At 40.6% G+C, this 18,354-nt stretch overlaps 3 protein-coding genes across 13 annotated transcripts in view; all 3 read right to left on the bottom strand.

Annotated features, from left to right (window-relative positions):
* Nucleotides 1–617: 617 nt before the first annotated feature.
* FGFBP1 (fibroblast growth factor binding protein 1) lies at nt 618–1,484 on the bottom strand. The gene has a single exon (XM_009910430.2). It carries the CDS (start codon nt 1,427–1,429, stop codon nt 656–658), a length of 774 nt encoding a protein of 257 aa, XP_009908732.2. The 5' UTR covers nt 1,430–1,484; the 3' UTR covers nt 618–655.
* Nucleotides 1,485–7,164: 5,680 nt separating this feature from the next.
* Nucleotides 7,165–8,881, bottom strand: FGFBP2 (fibroblast growth factor binding protein 2). The gene has a single exon (XM_009910432.2). The coding sequence runs from the start codon at nt 8,763–8,765 to the stop codon at nt 8,157–8,159; it is 609 nt and encodes a 202-aa protein (XP_009908734.1). The 5' UTR covers nt 8,766–8,881; the 3' UTR covers nt 7,165–8,156.
* Nucleotides 8,882–11,728: 2,847 nt separating this feature from the next.
* PROM1 (prominin 1) overlaps nt 11,729–18,354 on the bottom strand; it is a 53,527-nt gene continuing 46,901 nt past the window's right edge. For 7 of the 11 annotated variants that reach the window (XM_054172117.1, XM_054172119.1, XM_054172121.1 and 4 more), the window contains 6 exons: nt 18,144–18,197; nt 17,382–17,462; nt 17,229–17,297; nt 16,577–16,669; nt 14,998–15,113; nt 14,306–14,591 (listed from right to left, as the gene is read on the bottom strand). In XM_054172117.1, the coding sequence (XP_054028092.1) occupies nt 14,555–14,591; nt 14,998–15,113; nt 16,577–16,669; nt 17,229–17,297; nt 17,382–17,462; nt 18,144–18,197 (450 nt within the window). In that variant the 3' untranslated portion in view covers nt 14,306–14,554. Of the gene's footprint in view, nt 12,365–12,587; nt 12,624–14,305; nt 14,592–14,993; nt 15,114–16,576; nt 16,670–17,228; nt 17,298–17,381; nt 17,463–18,143; nt 18,198–18,354 lie in introns of those variants that run through there. The other 4 variants (XM_054172120.1, XM_054172124.1, XM_054172126.1 and 1 more) reach the window with 2 other exon arrangements.

Below are 18,354 nucleotides of genomic sequence, written 5' to 3'. Positions count from 1 at the left end.
GGGCTGTTCAGCATGGATAAGAGAAGACTCCAAAGGGACCTTAGAGCTGCCTTCCAATACCTAAAGGAATCCTATACAGGCTGCAGAGGGACTTTCCATAAGAGCATCTAACGATAGAACACAGGAGAATGGGTTTAAGTTGAGGGAGAGGAGTTTTAGACTGGATGTTAGGAAGAAGTTCTTCAGTACAAGGGTGGTGAGACTGCAATAGGTTGCCCACGGAGCTTGTGGCTGCCTCCTCCCTGGGAGTGTTCAGGACCAAGCTGGATGAAGCCTTGAGAAGCCAAGTCTATGTGAGAGGTGTCCCTGCCCATTGTGGGGAAGTTGGAGTAGGTGATCTCTGAGGTCCCTTCCAAACGAAGCCATTCTGTGATCCATCATTTTGGCATAGCTCTAAGAGGGGCAAGACTTCTATACTTCTGTGCCAGAGTGTGTAACATCCATTGGCGACACCTGGGTAGCAATCTACATACAAACAAAATGTATAACATCTTAAACTATGTTGGGTGTAGGCTGTTGTATATACACAAAATCAGAAAAATGTATTCCTTCTTTTCTTATATACACTATATAGTATCAGAGTAACACCTGGAGTAGGTTGCAGCAGCGTGGATGAGACTGGGCTGGCACGATGCAGAGCTTTAGAAACACCTCCTCAACACTTCTTGTCTTGGACCATCGTGATAAAGAAGTTGCACAAAGAAAGCAAGCTCTCTGGACAGTACTCCTCAGCCACCTTTTTCTGGTCAATATAATCTATGTCTTCGACACAGTCTTCAGGACTGTGCTCAAGCTTTTTTTCGGTCACAGAGGCAAATGCTGGAGTTTGAACAACTTCTGCACGATGAACTGTGTTCCCTTTTGCAGGGCCTGCTGATGTTAGTAGGCTGGAGTGGGTCAACCTGAGGTGAGTATTTTGTGGACCCTTCTTACATACTTTAGATTTCAGGACACTTTTGGGGTCTTGACAGAGTTGCTTTTGCTTCTTGAGGGATCGGGAGACTTGTCTCCAGAAGGATTTCTGGTTTGCTGCATACTGTGCACACGTGGAAGGATCTCCAGAGAATTCACACCAGAACTCCCTGTCACCATGCTTGCATTCTATGTGCACAGTAGCTGTGTTCACATTGGTCACTGCCCAGCTGCACTCAGCATTTTCTTTGGTTTTAAATTTCCCTTTAGGAGATGATTTTCCTCCTTTTGACTTCCTCCCTTTTTCATTTTCATGGTTAGGTTCAGTTTGGCTTTTTCCACTGTTCTCTATGTTTTGTTTTCTCTTTTTGCTTTCCTTCTGTCTTTCACAGTTGGCTAGTAGCAGCTGAGAGACCACAATCAACAGACAAAGAAGTCCAAAGCTTTTGATTCTCATGGTTTCTGTTTTGCTTGTTCTTCCTTCAAAACAAACAAATAAAATGCAAAACATTTTCATTTAATGCTGGACTCAATTTGACAGTTACAGAATTTCCAACATAATATTGCACAGCTCTTTGACACATTAAAATTACGCTAGTGGCAAAATCCTGTGGGTTCTTTGTGGATAATACCTGGCTTCTGGAACCATTAAGTATTATCCTTGAGAACTGTAGATGGCTGTGGAATAAGTCCTTCCGATCCAATTACTTAATTATCTATGCTATTTGGAACACAAGAGAGTCACTCCCAGGACTTGCTACTGACCAGTGACTGAGGCACCTTCATTAAAATCTCTTCTGCTGTCAGAGAAGGAATTTGAACCTGGGATTTGTCAATCTCGGATAGACATCCTAGGTTATAACACAAAGCAGTTAGCTGGCCCCATATCTCCCCTTTTGTAAATGGCACAGAAACCATTTTGACTCCAACCTTTGGCTATCCAAAAATATGCCAGACAAAGAAAAACAGTTGGTTCAAGTTGAGCAAAATAGTTTCTTAGGCATCCTGACAATTGCCTTAATTCCCTGGTTATGCCAATATTTCAGATTTCTGTGGAAACCAATGGTAGTAGTCTTTGCAAGTACCAAACTAACTATTGATGCATTCTTTGCTGCCTTGACTGCTAAACAAACAGAGCTACCTTTTTGCTGTTGGAGACAAACCTGCACTGTACTGGGCTCTGTCTAAAGCTACCAAATACAAGGGATAAATCTGCAAGTTCAGTTTTGAAGTGCAGCAAATTAGCAAATTATTATCAAGCTGATTCTTACGTCCACACAGAGCATTTTATTATTTCTGTGGGTGTTTCTCCTTATGAAGCAGCTTTCAGGCTCATTCCATAACAGTAGCAGGTTTAAATACAACATGTAGCTGATTGAATCTAAAGATATTTTTCAGGCATTTCCATCATAGCCACTTCTGTAGCCAAGGTTCTGTGCTAGAAAACAGAAATTCATGTGTAGGCATGCTAACTAAGGAGCCGGGTTCAACATTCGACTACCTGCAACTACCTTCAGTTACACAAATGTAGAATCTGGAATACACAGACAGCAGCAGAGATGAGCAGATCCTACTTTGGCATAGTTCTCACTTGACTTGCCTCATGCCCTATACTGTATGCAGAACTTTCACTCCATGAACCCCTCCTCAGAAAGCATCTTGTAATATTGACAGCAGTGTTGTAAATACAGTAGCTAATAACATTAGAAGCAATAACCAATGCACCCTTCTGTTACAGTACAAAATAAGATAACTTAAGGACATACCTTGCACAGGGCTTGGAGATACCCAAATGCAGCTCCTGCTGGAACTAGTCTCTTTCCAAAGAATCACAGTTGGGTGTGAAAGCAGCCTGCTCTATATAAAGGCAGAGACACACCTTCAGATTTCCAGCAAGACTGTTACAACACAATAGGATACTTCAGCTGCACCTTCCTTTACCTCTGACACACCTCCTTGGGCAAGAGCCAGCTCTCATTCTTAGCACACAACTCCCAGCTGTGGCCGGGTAACAAGGTGCATTTGCACATGTTAGATGTTACTTCAGCCAACTCCTTCTCTCTTCATGAGCAATGATAAGGAATTTATTAGCTCCGGAGCTTCTCCAGATGAGCCTTTCCCAGCCATTGAGGAACATACCCTGCAACACCCTCCACAAGTTGCACTGCTATTGTGTTTAGCAGAACTTGGGTAGCAGCGTTCGTTAATTCTTTGTGAAAGGAAGAGCATTTGACACATCTGGAGTGGTATTCAAATGTTTTGCTACTTCCTGTCATAAAAATGTATTAGAGACCATTAAAAAAAATCAAAATAAGTAATTATTCTCCACTACAGACAGCATTCATTATGGGGAAAAAACCCACAAAGCTCAGAAGCAAATTCCAATTCCCTTAGAAATAGTCACTGTGTGGGGTCTTCATGCTGGGATCAGGTGTGCAGCACTGACTGATGCTCCTCCCTCTCTGTCAGCTTCTCTCTGTGTCTTTGTCTTGTTCTTTGCTGATCCTGTTGGCTTGTAAAGTGGAGGCATGGTTTTGCCACAGGACATACTCTTCTGAGTAATGCAATTAACCATGCCTGGTAATGTTGTGGGGCTTAGCACTGGCTCCAAGCACAGCAAGATGTCTATTCCACTTGCTATGGAATGAAAATCCATTTCAAGTACACTTGCTAAATACAGTGGAAAAATGAAAACAGGAACCAAGAAATTGTTCCAGGAAAAGGAATTGAGGATCCAGGAGTGGAAAACGAGGGACTTTATGGTGTAGGAGAGTGTGCTAGGTCTAACTGGGATGGAATTATTTTTCATAGTAGCCCATATGGTGGTGTGACTACCACAGAACTAATTACACTCTGATGCTTTAGCCATCACTAAACAGCATCAAAGCCTTCTCTGTTTCTCACTCTGCCTCCTCTCCATCTCCTGAGAGTTGGCTGGAGATGGGCACACAGCCAGGACAACCTACCAAAGGGACCTAAGGGCTGGGCATCAGTCTGCATGTCAGAGGTGTAGAGTGAATGTCTTTGCATCACTTGATGGTTGACCTGTCTTCCCTGCATTTATTAAGCTGGCTCTGTCTGGAATCATGCTTTTCCCCCCTCTCCTTTGCACTGGAAGTTCTCTCCTCCATCCCACTGGGGAAGGAGTGGCTGGAGAGTGCTTCATTGCTGTCTAGGGTCAAACCCTGACAGAGACTTCAGTCCTGCAAGTAACTAACAAACTGTCTATTTCAGTGGCTTCCAGCTGGAAATAAACAAACAGAGAGTTCCCTCCATGTGCAGAACTACTTCCTCACTAGAAATATTGATGGCTAAGCATCACTGCTACCACCTTTGCTCCATGACAGTTATCACAGCAAAGGCAACATGGCAGCACAGTGACAGTTTGGACAACTCCTTTGCCACTGTAGATGACTACATTTTAAGAAAAGATTTCAGCTACATGGCAATGTAGCTCTTGGGCTAATGCAAGCTATGCCTCCACAAGCCACAGCCACCATAGCCACAGCTACCGTACCCTGACCTATGCACTGAGAGGATTAGTCAAAGTTTATCCTCCATAATCTTCTGGTTAGCTTTAAAATCTAGTGTAAGCATCCTTTAAGTGCACTTGGGCTGTAAAGCTCAGGAGGTCACATCTGGAAGTGGCTCTGAAAAGTCCTGCTGAAAGCTCAGCAAGTCAGCTACAAAGGTCTACATTTCACAGCTAAGCCATGGGTCAGAAGCTTTCAGCATTTTATATGTGACATAAGTCTCTGAAAGCAGAGAGAAAGGATGAGGGTAACAGACAAACCTTATGTGCCATTTTCATGTCACTGAGAAAGGCAGATTTGGGTATCTAGTGAGCAGAAGGCATTAAAGAAGAAAAAGGTTTCTTGAACCACCTTTCCGAGTTCTAATGCAACTCGTTATGGTTAGCAAAAGCTGAGAGAAAACGCATCCCTCAACAGTCAGAATAGACTTGGGGGTTGCTCAGTTAACCAAGAGCACATGGGACGTCTCTATCTCCTTCTTGCAAAACTTGTTTTTTAACTTGGGTCATTTCTAACTCTACAGCTCCTCCGTGTGGAGATCATTAACAAACAAGAAATTAATTATCCTAAACATGAGGTATTAATGCTTCTTAAAACGAGTCTGCAGAGGACTAACAGTACTCTAAATATTTACAATGTTTTTTCAGAGTTATTTAGCCAGAAATCCATTTTCTGCAAATGATTACAGTAATTCTTCTGTAAATGAGACCACCACTGCTAAGGCTGCAGTGTTACAATTCAAATTCTACTTCAAATTACCTTTTCCTCTATTACCTCGTGTTTAACTATTTGTTCCTGGAGGACTGTAAAGGAATCTCTCATCTGTGCCCTGTGCTATCATGAGAATTTGGGGATTTCTCCTGTATGTTGGCAAAGACCTAAATCCTGATGGACTGAGCAGCTGTTTGGAACCAGCTGAAGGTTCTACTTTTTAAAGAACAACTTTCCCACAGCCGCTTCCCACACTGCCTGACCACAGCCTTCAGAAACTGAGTCCTGGGTTATTTAATGGATAATGATTATTACCTGCATGCTGATGACAGAGCCCAAATAACTTCATCGAGCACTAATAAGCATCAGGCTTGGAGTGAACTGAAAAGGTGAGAAAAGAGAACCACCTGGTAGTCTGCAGGGACTTGGGAGAGTAGGCACTGGCACTCACCATCTCCTCATACTCCCCAGGAGGAACAAAGGTGGTATGAAGAGACGGCATCTCCACTGCCCGCTCCCACAGCTGAACTGGAAATGGCCAGTGTTCTCCAAGCTTTCAGTCACCACAAGGATACCCTGAGTGCCACGGCAGGGGGTGAAATGCAGTACACCAAATGGGCTGCTGCCACTCCAGCCTCAGGCTGAGATCATGAAGAAAACAGTATTGCAACAGTTTCTGCACTGAAGGAGCCAAAAGATCTTTGAAAACAAAATTTATTAAATGATCTCACAATTATGCTGAAGGTACAAAGTATTCTTTGCCATCTGAGATCACAGAACAGCTTGGGTTGGAAGGGACCTTAGAGATCATCTCCTCCTCTAGCTGACAGACAGGGATGCCTCTCAACTAGCCCTGGCTGCTCAAGGAAGGCCTCATTCAATATGTACATGATTTAAAAGTGTCATTATACAGCCCAGAAGAAAATTTGTCTAGTGATAAGGATTTAAGGTAACCTTTAATTTTGGACCCTGGGTTCTCTCCAAGTCAGCCACACTTATGACAAAATCCTCCACATAAAAATACTACTAGAAAAAAGATTAACAGTGAGGAAGGGAAAAAAAAGTTTGCCCATTCCATCAAATCACTGTGATTGATCCACAGAACGCACTATGTGCCTGCCCAAGGACACTGCTGCTGCCGAGGTGCTGTTCCTGATTTGTTTCAGTAACAACCAAATTACTTGCTGTTCCTTTCCATCTATTTCAAGATGTTTGGGGACAGAAAATAATTTCAAAACACAAAGTTTAGTGACTGCACAGTCACAACCTGGAATTCTGAAGTGAGAGTGACAAACCTCTGAGTAAAGCTGGAGAAGCACTTGCGTGCAAGCCTTGCAGAAACAGTTTAATGACAAGTATCAAGCACTGCCAACTTGTGTCTTGCTTTGTGTTCTGAGGAGACTCACTGCAAGTACCCATGTGCACAGCCAGGAGTTCCCTTCAGAACACTTACTGAGCTCCAACACCTGAACACCAACATTACTGCTAACAGATCCTACTGGCCCTGAGCTCTGCAGATGCATCACAGCTGCACACTTCTGACCTGCTCTGTTTGGAAATGGATTCTTACATTATTCTTATTTCTCCAATTTTCCCCTTGCTGGCTGCAACTTACCTGTGTAATACAAATGTAGTAAGACTGAAAATCTTCCATGAAAATACGTTCATGGTAGGAAAGTAATGGCTCAGATCTGTAACTTCTCCTACACGTACTACTAACAATCTCTTCAGACACAAGTGTCAAATACCATGGCTCATACAAGTAGCATCATTTAAGAAAGCACACCGAGTACATTTCCCAAAACCTTATTTTTATTGTTTGCACTAACTGCAGTATCATTTACAGCTTCCACCTCTAACAAATCAAAGTGAATCAGCACACACACAATCCTATTCAAGGTCAGCACTCTGAAAGCGGAGCTTTGATTGCATAAATGGAGCACACCTTGGTGTGCAACAAACTCAGGAACACTTTGTTATCCTAACACTTTAAATTCAGTCACTTCAGTTTCATGAATTTTTCAGGGTTGTTAAAAAGTAACATTGTAGGGTGCAAAGAGAAAACAGCTACAGGATTTACAGAGATGACTCATTTTGAACCCACAATTCATACGTCTAAATCATTGAACTACAGCAAGGACCTTTCTTCAGCTGTAAAACTTTTGCTCTGCAAAACAGAAAGAACAGAAAAACAATTAGTGACTTTGCTCCATTAAGCACAATGAAGATGATTAGCAGTCTAAACACTTTAAGCAACTTGCTGGTTCATGCTGCATCTGTTCTCATTTTTGTCAACAGTTTGCCAGGTTTAGTTGCCAGCTTCTGGTTTTCTCTGAGCCTAAATGAAGTGGGCATAAACCCAGTGACTCTGGCGAGGGCTTTGTGTTTTTCAGTCCTGGCTGAAAACATAAGACATTCCAGACAAGGGCCGGCACAGGATCCCCTATTGCCTCTAAAGAAACAGACCAGCAAACCAAGACAGTCTGGCTGGATTAAATTTCTTAAAGTTCTTTAGAAACTGATTTTTAAAGCAAAAATAATTTTATTAATTAGCAGTTTGGGCAAACATCAAACTTTATCCTCCCAGTTTCTACATTGTTCTAGTTGATGCTCTTGTTGCTTTAGCCCGCTTCACAGGCTTAAATCCAAAAGCCAGCATCAAAGGAAGGAATGACAGAAGGTAGAGCACAAGCACAACTCAAAGTTAGAACTGAAATTATGTATTAGCAACAGACAGCACAAACATCTCAGCACATCCTAAGGACCTTACAGGAGGCAGTCAGGTAGTCCTGAGCTAGTAGCCATTGCTGGGGAAGCTTAGAATGTTCAGCCCCATAGAAGTCACAGTACAGGCTTTGCCATTTTAGTGAGTAAGCCTAGACCCACCCTGTCTACTCCCCTGAAAGACTTTGCCCCCAAAGAGCAAAATAAAACTACAAGGGGATTACTTTGGGCATATTCTGCTGTGCTTCAAGGCAGAGTTTTACCTGAAACAAATCCTTAACCCCTAAAGATGCCAATAATGTAGGAGCAGATGCCATGCAGGGATTCCCAGCAATGCTCCTGTGCCAGTTTCATTGCTTCCGTTTCATTTTCAGACCCTTGGCCACGCTGGGTTGGCAGTACTGGAGGTTTCCCTGTTTTCTTAGCAGGGCTTTTTCCTGCGCCCCTCACAGAAGTGGAACTTTTCTGGGCTTGGTCCTGGTTTGCTACATCTGGCTCCATCCCAGCAGCTATTTGCTTCATGAGAGCCTCTGGAGGAGCCTTTTGGCACATGGTGGTCTTCAACACTTGTGAAGATTCACAAGCATGTGGGAGCTTCCTAAGCTCTGCGGTGACCTGGTTCCAGTAAATCTTGGGATTGTTTCTGAATGCACGACAGACAGAGGGCTTGCCAGTGAATTCACACCAGTAGGACACGCCTTGGCTTTTGCAATCTATCCGAAGTTTCAGCTCCTCGTCCCCACTCACGCTCATTCTGCAAGCATCTTTGGTTTTAGTCCGAAAGCTGATGTCTCCAGCGGTGCTTCTTTTCTTTGGCTTCAGCTTCCGTCCCAATCCTCCCATACTACAGATCAGCACTAGCAGAAGAAGAGCAAAACTCTTCATGGTGAGAGGAGCTGTCTGAGATCCTGGAGCAATGTGAGCTGAAAAAGTTAAACTAGCAAGGCACTGGCTGCTCACAATTTAAAGGCTTGGTGCACAAAGAAGCCTCTTTCCAGTGAAATGTGTAAGGGGTTTTTTTCAATAAAAAGAGTCGATCACACTCCAATAGGCATGTGCCCATCCTTGGCAGCCTGAGGGAGTGTCGAGTAAGCCGTGAACTCCCAAGAAGGTAACAAGACAAATCTTGCAAATGCAGCTCAAGACAGAGTGAGGGTTGTATAACCAAGCAGCACATTCCTGTCCAGGATGAACATGTCAAATTTGATTTTTAACAGATATTTTCCATTCCCCAGCTGCTTTACAGCTATCTTCCCACCAGAGCTTGCAAGACCATACTGAAGCAAAAAAGGACAGAAGTGCAAAAGCCATCTATACAGCTACATCTGGATGCCTACAAATGTGTCCCACTAACAAAGGCTGATCTGTGGAATAGGGTTTTGGAAGAGTTGCACAGTAAAGACACAGCTTGAGTACTTTCTCAGTACCTGACATGCAGTGGGGACACATGAAAGAATCAACTGCACATTTTCTGAGCCATGAAGGATTTTTAGACTTAGCATAATTCAGCAAGATAAGGCATAAACCTTTAGCAAGATTAAGTATTAGAGGCCTAAACATAAAACAACCATTTGTTAGCTTTACCACCATTGCCACACCATGGATTATTTGCAGCCACTAGAGCGAGACAACAGAAGTAGCCTTTCATGGGTCGCAGCAGCAGGGAATAACCTCAAGAATGTCAGACAGGTATTTGTAATTTATGCCCTTTCTCCCTCTCCCCCCCAGGCATATGCTGCAGAACACCACAAAACAAAGGCAAGAGAACAGGAACATTGTAGTGTAGAATCCTGTCCTAGTAGTTTCTGCTGCAGTAACTAAAAGCAGAGCTAAGGAAAATCATGGGAAACCCCTCAGCATTTTGGAAGTCATAAGGAAAAATCTCTCCCATGCTGTTGCAAGTCACATTGTTTTTCTGCTAGCAAGACCCCACTAGACACTTCTTTCAAAGGCTGGAATGCTCCAACCAGCCTGCCCTGAACAGCTTCTGGAAGGGGGAGTGCATTATTTAGGTATGTTTGACTAACTGAGGCACACTAGCAGCCATGAGCCATACATAATGGAATAGCTGCTGTAGGTAGGTACTCTGTTCTATTATAGGTAGCCCACTTCAGACAGTTCACACTTCTGTTTTCCGGGGAGCCTTCTCATCTGTCATCCAGCTAGAAGAACAAGAATCTTGTTGCCCACCTCACACTTCAAGGATTTCAAATCCCTGCTGCAAGCACTCAAATACCTTCTAGTTTGTCCGAAAAAGGTATTATTTACACTTGGTTATGCACAACAGCACTGACAGTCAGAAACCAAAGGCATTCATCTCTCTTGTTCCAATGATTGTTACAGAGCTCAAACCTACTGACAAGTTACTTTGTATCAGTTTCATCTCTCTTGTTCTGGAAGTTTAAAAACTGTAATGATGAAAGCAGATCAGACTACGAGGATAAGGACAAATACTAAAGTTTGGTCTCAGGAGCTCTGCTATATTTATACATTACAGATAATATGTTACTGCCAAGTGTCTCACTTCCATCTGACTGTGTTCTCCATCTGCCTGTCCTTCAGACAAAACAGCTCATGGTCTGTTCTGTCAGTGGAAAACAATTGTCCTTTTACAAGTTAAGCCAGAATGCCAGCACTGAGCTGTGGGAGCTGAAGAACCACCAAACCTGCTGTCAGTGCAAAGCAAACAAAAGATGAAATGGTAACACCTTGAGGACTTGCTGGGTTATGTGGACATCCTCCACAGCTCTAGCTCCCATCCTAACATCTCTGCAAAAATCTCATCTTTTGTGGAAGTCAGCAGCTCTCTCACCCAGAGCCAATGTTCTTTCATCCCTTCCTGCTCTAATTCTTGGCCTCTGAAGTCATCAATAAAAATCAAATATAGCAGAGAGTTTTAATCAGAGTAAAAACAAAACAAGAAAACAAAATATCATTTTCCTAAGATTTCGGCTGAGTGAAGTGCTTCTGAGATAGGTCCACACAAAACAATGGAGAATCAAACATGAAGTAGCTGTTAAGCAAGTTCTTTTTTATTTAAATGAACTGGGAACAGTTTTCTCAAATTAAAAATAGAAACCTTTAAAAATCTGCAGCTCTGCACATTACATATACACATATGCTACATACTGTCAATTAGAAATGTTTCCATTTGTGATCTAAAAATGAAAAAAAAAATTATGTTATTCCAGATCAAAGACTCTCATCACTTCTCATATCAATGTTTTACAGGATTATCCCTACTTCAAGCCAATGAACCTTGCTGGAACAAAGTTCACAATACTGATGCAGGAAGAGACGCTATTTTAGATCAATTACTTCACCTACTGACATGTTTCGCTCCAGTAACAGACATACTTTTGGCCTTGTTGATGAATTCAACTGTTACCTAGTTCAGCAATACAACTGTAGGCCTAAATTCAAGGCTGTAACTCTAAATGGTACAAATGTTACCTCCAATTCCTATATACATTTCAACTTCGGTATTGGAAATTATATTTTGAAACTCTTTTTTAGCAAAAATAGGATCACTGCCCCCTGAAAGAGCCACAGCTTACCAGTGATACCACCAGGGACATGACAGAAATGGCTATGAAAGAGGAAAAGGGAGATAGAGAATGTAGAGCATTCTAAAGATGACCAACACACAATGTCTCTCATGCTCTTTTTGAGTATTACTGACCTCTACAAAGCTTAGCTTTTTTGCTGTATTATGCACCACACACTCCCATCCCTCCCACCCAAAGAGTTTCAAAACAAACTTCTCCAAAAAGCCCCTTTTTAGGTCTATATTGCAAAACCCACTAAATATTGAATAATAATTAAAAAAAAAAAGAAGGGGGAAAAAAAAAAAAAGGAAAAGCCAAAACTGCAACTGAACTTTTCAGAGACACAAAGAGACACTGTGGATCCCATTACATGGCAAATTTAGTCCAAACCGGGCATTCAGGAGCACCAAATAGCAACACTGATCATGCTGGTAAATTCTTTTGTGAGTAGTATTATACAGTATTAAAGTCTTAACTAAAACACTTCTAAGTTTTAAGAAAAATGTACATATACAAAAGTCTTTGTATACAAAATGTGTTTGTATGTAAACATGTAGGAGCTGTATTTAACACAAACCAGCGAGTTAAGAACTCCACCAACTGTCAAAGGGTTGCTAGGCAAAGGCAATTAATCTAATTAATGTCTATACTGTGATGTAGAGTACAAAGCCCAGTGTAAAAAACAAGTTAAAAAACCAACAACCAAACCCCATTTTAATTCAAGCCTTGAACAGTGGTTTTTGAGAGGCAGTGCCCTGATTGCAGAATATTCTGTACAGTAGTTTATGGCATAACATTCAATAGTACAGTTGGGAATTACAGTACAGGTGACATAAAACGAGTGGCTCAGGATTTGGAGATGAATGCAAATGCCAATACACTTGGAAGAATGATGACATATTCCTGCAGAGGAATCTTGAGTCTCATTTGTATAGCCTGGAAATAATCACAAAAACAATTCAGGAGAGTTTGATGAAGACAGAATTAAATGTAACTGAAGCAGAAGGCAGCACAGATTCTCATGTGAACATTGACATGCTTCAGTAATTGTTTCATTTTTAAACCTTACAGCACTCATGTTACAGGGAGCAGAGCAGCCCTCTTGAAAATAGTGAAGTAATACTAAACCTAGAATTGACTTACAGAGTTTGTTACTTACCCCTTTTCCACTATGTGTTACCACTGTTCCACAGAGCTATACAAGAAAAAAACACAAACCAAACCCATCAGCTCCTTCTGCACAGAACAACCTAAACACTGTGTCTAACTGAGGTGAAACAAGCTCAACTGTATAAACCCTTCTCAACTTTTATCCATTTAATCAAACATTTTCCAGATATAAAGGAAACAGATTCATAGTTTTTCCCACCAAAATTTCTGGTTACCTTTGTTTGATGATAGAAGAAAAATCCTGGATTACCTACATTGGGAACTTAATCCAGACTTCAGTTTTGCCCTGACAAAAATGGTGGCTGCATTTGCAGTTATTTGCATCTCTGAGGTATACATAAAACCACCTGTGCGAAACAGCCACACAAATCCAAATATCTCTCATACAGATCTCAGACTTTATAAACAAAGATACGTGCATCTCTTTCCAGCAAAATCATCCAGTGGATTCTGAAGGACAAAAAAAGCCAACCCTGTGGAATTCTTTACACCTGCACAAGTACAGGTGTACAAAGATCCATTCAAAGTCATATCTCTCAAAATATCTCCCAAAATAATTTGTAGGAAATGAGAAAAAGCAAGGCTAGCATAAAAGCTAAGAGTTTCATTTTAATTAAAATTAAGCTAAGGTTCTATATGGGAATCTGAAACTGAGACATTCAAAGCGTGTATCTCATCTAATAAGCAGTTTTTCAAATGATCTCACTCAGCCCATCAGAAGACAGCACTGCTTCAAACTGAACCCTTATATTTTATTATGGAAGCATTTTGAGTAACTTAATCTAGGAAAAGAAACTCAAGGAAGCCAGGACTGTACTAGTGGGTCTTTGAAAGATTATTTTATGTTAGTAATTTTTAGCTGTTTCAGGAACATTGTTTAAACTATTCAGCCACCACTGAAATGTCACAGAAAAAGTGCTATGAACTTCAAGAGTATTAAACAATCCTACTAAAGATTCAAAGATCATGAAGGGACTTTTAAGGTCTGAACAATTATTAGTTTCTTCTTTTGTAAAATATTGCAAGTCCTTAAAACGGTGTAGGCAACTGCTGGAGGTTGATGGAAACTACTACAAGATCTGCTGTCATGTAAAGAACACTTGGGGAACAGAAATCAAACAGCACTTGCTGTAGTGAACAATCATGCAAAAATAAGATAATTCAATGATTCACTTCAAAAACATGCAGAAAACTGAGTAGGTGATTAAGGGAGTATGTAAGCAAGGACACACGAAGGCATGCAGTTTCAGGCTTGGTTTACCTTGTAAAAACAGGATTGTGTACACCATAGAAATGCTCTTTATGATAACCATTATTACCATTTTCTGTACTGTAACAAAATAAATATGCCCAGAAAGACCATGTTAATGGGAAGATGCACTATGTACAGTATGGCTTTCAGACACGAACATGAAGGGTGGAACTGTATGCAAAGACAGACTGTGTCTGTACAATAGAATATAGTTTTTCCTTTGTAACATTCAGGAGTTACGGCATAATTATAGTTTTACATTTTACTTTTTTTTTTTATATTCTCCAAAAATCAATTATTTTATTATTCTTGTTTTGTTGGATACTCACTCTGGTGAAACAGAATGTCCTACCTCTTTTTGAGATAATACATTACATTAAAAATATAAAACTATTTTATTCAGGTGGGAGGGTTTAAGAAATACAAACAAAATTATCTTCTGTTTTCATGGGCAATTTTGACACAAAAATCCACAGCAAAGGAGGAGTAATTAACCAGACACCAATAAGTGAGTGATTGTAGTTGCACATGCATGTTTCTGCTTTACTGACCCGTGAATGTGCAATGAAAAACTACCAGTGTGAAAGCTGAGAAACGCAGTGCACAGGGTGACTGAACAATGTGCAACACCAAGAGGGGAAAATAACCCACATAAAAACAACCAGTGAAACCAAAGCTGATGGAAAAATGCATAAGAACAGTTATCATAAAGTAAAATGCCAAGTCCCTGAGACAGAGGAACTGCAATTGAGAAAGGAAAGACTAGTTAGCAATAACTGAGGCAGTAAAAAAGCAAATAAGCAATTCAAGGAGGTTACAAAGCAGGCACCATTCACCTTAACAGGTTATTCAGCAAAGCTAATCACTTGCACCTTTAGAAGATACTCATATAAATGCTGTACACAAAGCTTTGAAGACCTCACTCTGAAATGTGTCTTCAAATCAGAGCTGGCATCGTCTGCACAGAATTGTGGCAAGTCCAAACAACAAAAGCCCACCTGCTTTTGCAGGCCTGCAGTGTTTCCCTAGAACACACAGTTCTAATCTGACAGCACAGAAGGTTTAAGGATTAGAGCACCTTCTTGAGACTAGAAAAACAACATTTCAATCCATTTGCCATTTAGCTGACTTAGGAGTCTATACTTACTCATCATACACATCCTCTGTATCCATTCTACGGTAGTATTTGGAGAGTTTTACAGCAAAAATTATGGCAGGTATTAAAAATATTGAAGAGCCTCCCAAACCAAACCAGAAGGTATTCTGAAATAAAGCAAAATCCAGGAAAATTGATCACAGAGAATTACCAGAAAAGTACTGAAATCTTGCTTGGTATTCTAAGCCTTGTTACTGGAAGAACAGAGTGCAAATTAGAGGCACTGTATTTGTGGACTTAGATCTGAGGCTCCTATACCAGCATGGAACAGGGCACATGAAGCATTCTCCTCAGCCAGTGTGAACTACAAGCAAGAACACCACCAACTTAAAAATGTAACCAAACAGAAACATATCCAAGGCTGCCCAAAGCTACACAGCCACAGTGCCATAGGAAGTCATTTCAATGCAGTCAGCCTTGGTCTAGAAGCAAATCTGTGTCTCAGCATTACCATACCAGCCACACTAAAGTAGTGATAAAGAAGAAAGAATTTGTCTTTCTTGCAGTACTTGTCAAAATTGGAGTTTCCAGCATTTTATCAAGGTACCTTTTAGCCTGCTAATTTGCAGTCTGTTTGTGTAACTAATTTCATTATCATACAGCTGAACTGAGCTAGCACCAGATGTTAAAATGATGATTTATTTAAATATGACTTGTATTGGCTGGAGGCATTTTGACTTCTAAGTGACTCAGCTAAATCCTATCAAGAGGAAAAACATGGTCTATCTCCCACCAGACAGCAAGTGGCTACACACAGAAGAACGGAAGCTCGGTACCATAAGAGGTAATCAAGGAACAGAACATGATTCTGGCATGTTAAGAAGTTTTAATGGTTTTTATCACATTCAGAGTTCTTTGGCTTTGACTGATTACATGCACTTACTGTTAGTATGATTAGGACCTGGCTAAAAGTGCCATAAGGTTAAATAGCTGGAGAGTATTTTAGGTAGTTTCCAGTATATGGCTTCTTATTCTGCTTCTAATATATGCTGTCCTCTCTCCAAGCTCTTTTGGCAAGATGAAAAAGCCAGTATTGCCCTTACATACTGCTACAGCCATGTTCAAAGGCTCCACTGTACAGGAATGAATCAAGATCTGTCTGCTACAAATCAAGTGATAAAGCCTTGTACTGCTTTTCTAGATCCCAGGAAAGATTATTGAGAAAGTTTTTCCTGCCCCTAATCCATCCCTTTAAGTTAGCACTTCACAGCTGAAACTTCAGACCTTTATGCTTTTCCATTTCTAAGTGGTTCAGAATCAAGCAATCAAACTGGAACCCATCCTTTCCAGAATTTTTATTCCAAGCCAGTAGCACTGTATGTACTTAACCATAAGAACAGCTAATTTCATAGATATCTTGATAATAGAAAGTGAAGTTTAATGGGAACCTAAACCAAGTTCAGCACTCGTTTGGCTTTGGACTTGAGCCAGATCAGAACATATTTTCCTTGTGTCATTTTCCATATGATATTTTATGCTTCAGAATAACCAGAATAATTAAATGCAGATTTATGTTCAAAGAATTTCCCACTTGATGCCCCAATTTTGAGTAACAGGAAATATTTCTTACCACAGAATCAGTTATATAGCTGCATAAAAAAATATCTACTGCTGTATCTATCACATTGGCAATAGGCTTGCATGCTGCTACCTCCATGGCAATCTGAAAGAAAGATGAAGAAAAACAAAATCAAATCCCCAAATAAACAGTTTGAAATATTTAATATGAACCTCAAAACTTGCTGGCAGTTACAGATACTGTTTACTGAACTGTTCTCTCTCACCCTACCCAAATTCACACTACGCTGCAATGGGATACACTACCAACTGAACACCTTTAAAGCATCAAGCTTACTTTCTCAAAGGCTCCATCTGAAGATTAAATCTGAAAATTAAAGCGAGATGCTAATGGCATCAATTTGAACTAAGCAGGGTCAGGCTCAGTGCAGTACACTACAAATAGTAGATTTCAGGCTAGCCCTGGAAAAATGATGTTCAATTTGCATTTTATTCCCATCAACACAACTCATCATTTCTATTCTACTTCAAACAGCACAAGTATTTACAGAAGACAGGTTTTCCCCTTCACAGTAAGTACAAATCTCTTACAAACAGAAGATATGAAAACATACTATAAAAGTAACATTTTTATTAATGTTTTATTGTGGTGTTTATTGCTTTTTTCACATTCAGCTTCACTCAGTGAGGTAAAGGCACCTTACCGACTCCTTGACCCACTCAACATACTGTTCGAAGTAGCCAACTATGGTATCCATGTACTTTTTTGTCTCCTAGAAACAGACAAAAGTAAGTGAACTTCTGTCTCCATGACACCATAATTTAATGTATTTGTATTTTAATCAAATACAGCTTACCTGGACAATAACTAGAGAAGCATTGTTATTTATGAGAAGCTGGGCAGCATTAACAGCACTAATGACATTTTTCACCTTAACCTGGAGAGGAAGAGAGAGTGTTTAATACAAATAAATGCCTTGCAGGAGGTTACAGTGGCTCTGCAGCCAGTGCTGGGAATCTCTTCTGTCCTGTCAAAATTCTGGAGGGTGGTAAAACACTGGCCCAGGTTGCCCCATCCCTAGAAACATTCAAGATCAGGTTGGATGGGGCTCCGAGCAACCTGATCCTGTTACAGATGTCTCCTGTCACTGCAGGATGACTTTCAAAGGTCCTTTCCTACCAAAGCATTCTATACAGTGCTAAAGAAACATGCCCTACTGGGAGCTGGACATTGGACAAGAGGTGGTTAAGAATATAAATCTGAAGTCTTTACTGACTTGTTTTGCATTTTGTTTCTTGGTTGTCCCCCCTCCAAGTTCTGCATGCAAGGAATCTAGAAAAACCTGCTACACTTTTAGGAACATGAATAACACAATATATGGAATTATTTTATGAGTTTACAATTCATACTTCAAAAAATAGCCCAAACAGGAAGAGAAAGCCAGGGTAGTTAAAAGCTGTACAGAAGAGGTATCTAAGTTCCTGTTACTACCTCAAGGCATACATCTCTTCCAGTAACAGAACAGCTAGAAATAGGAAAAGCTGTACTGAAAATATGTGCCCTGCATGTGGATTAAAACCCCATAAAAATGTTTCCGTTGCCAGAAAGAAAAGCTTACCATCAGTTCAGATGATGTCCGCTTCAGTAACCTAATGCTCTGATTTAAAGTGCTCTGTCAGAAAGGAGGGGAATGATTCAAGTCATAATCACAGGTAAAAGCCCACCTGTTTTAACATTGTATGTGTACTTGGATCTTTTCTAGATTATTTTATTTCTAATACAACATACCACGGTATACACAGCAACAACAATTATACTAAACCTAAAAT

The sequence above is a fragment of the Dryobates pubescens genome, chromosome 23 (genome assembly GCF_014839835.1).
Source record: "Dryobates pubescens isolate bDryPub1 chromosome 23, bDryPub1.pri, whole genome shotgun sequence".
Lineage (NCBI taxonomy): Eukaryota > Metazoa > Chordata > Aves > Piciformes > Picidae > Dryobates > Dryobates pubescens.
This window is presented reverse-complemented; position numbering and strand designations above follow the sequence as displayed.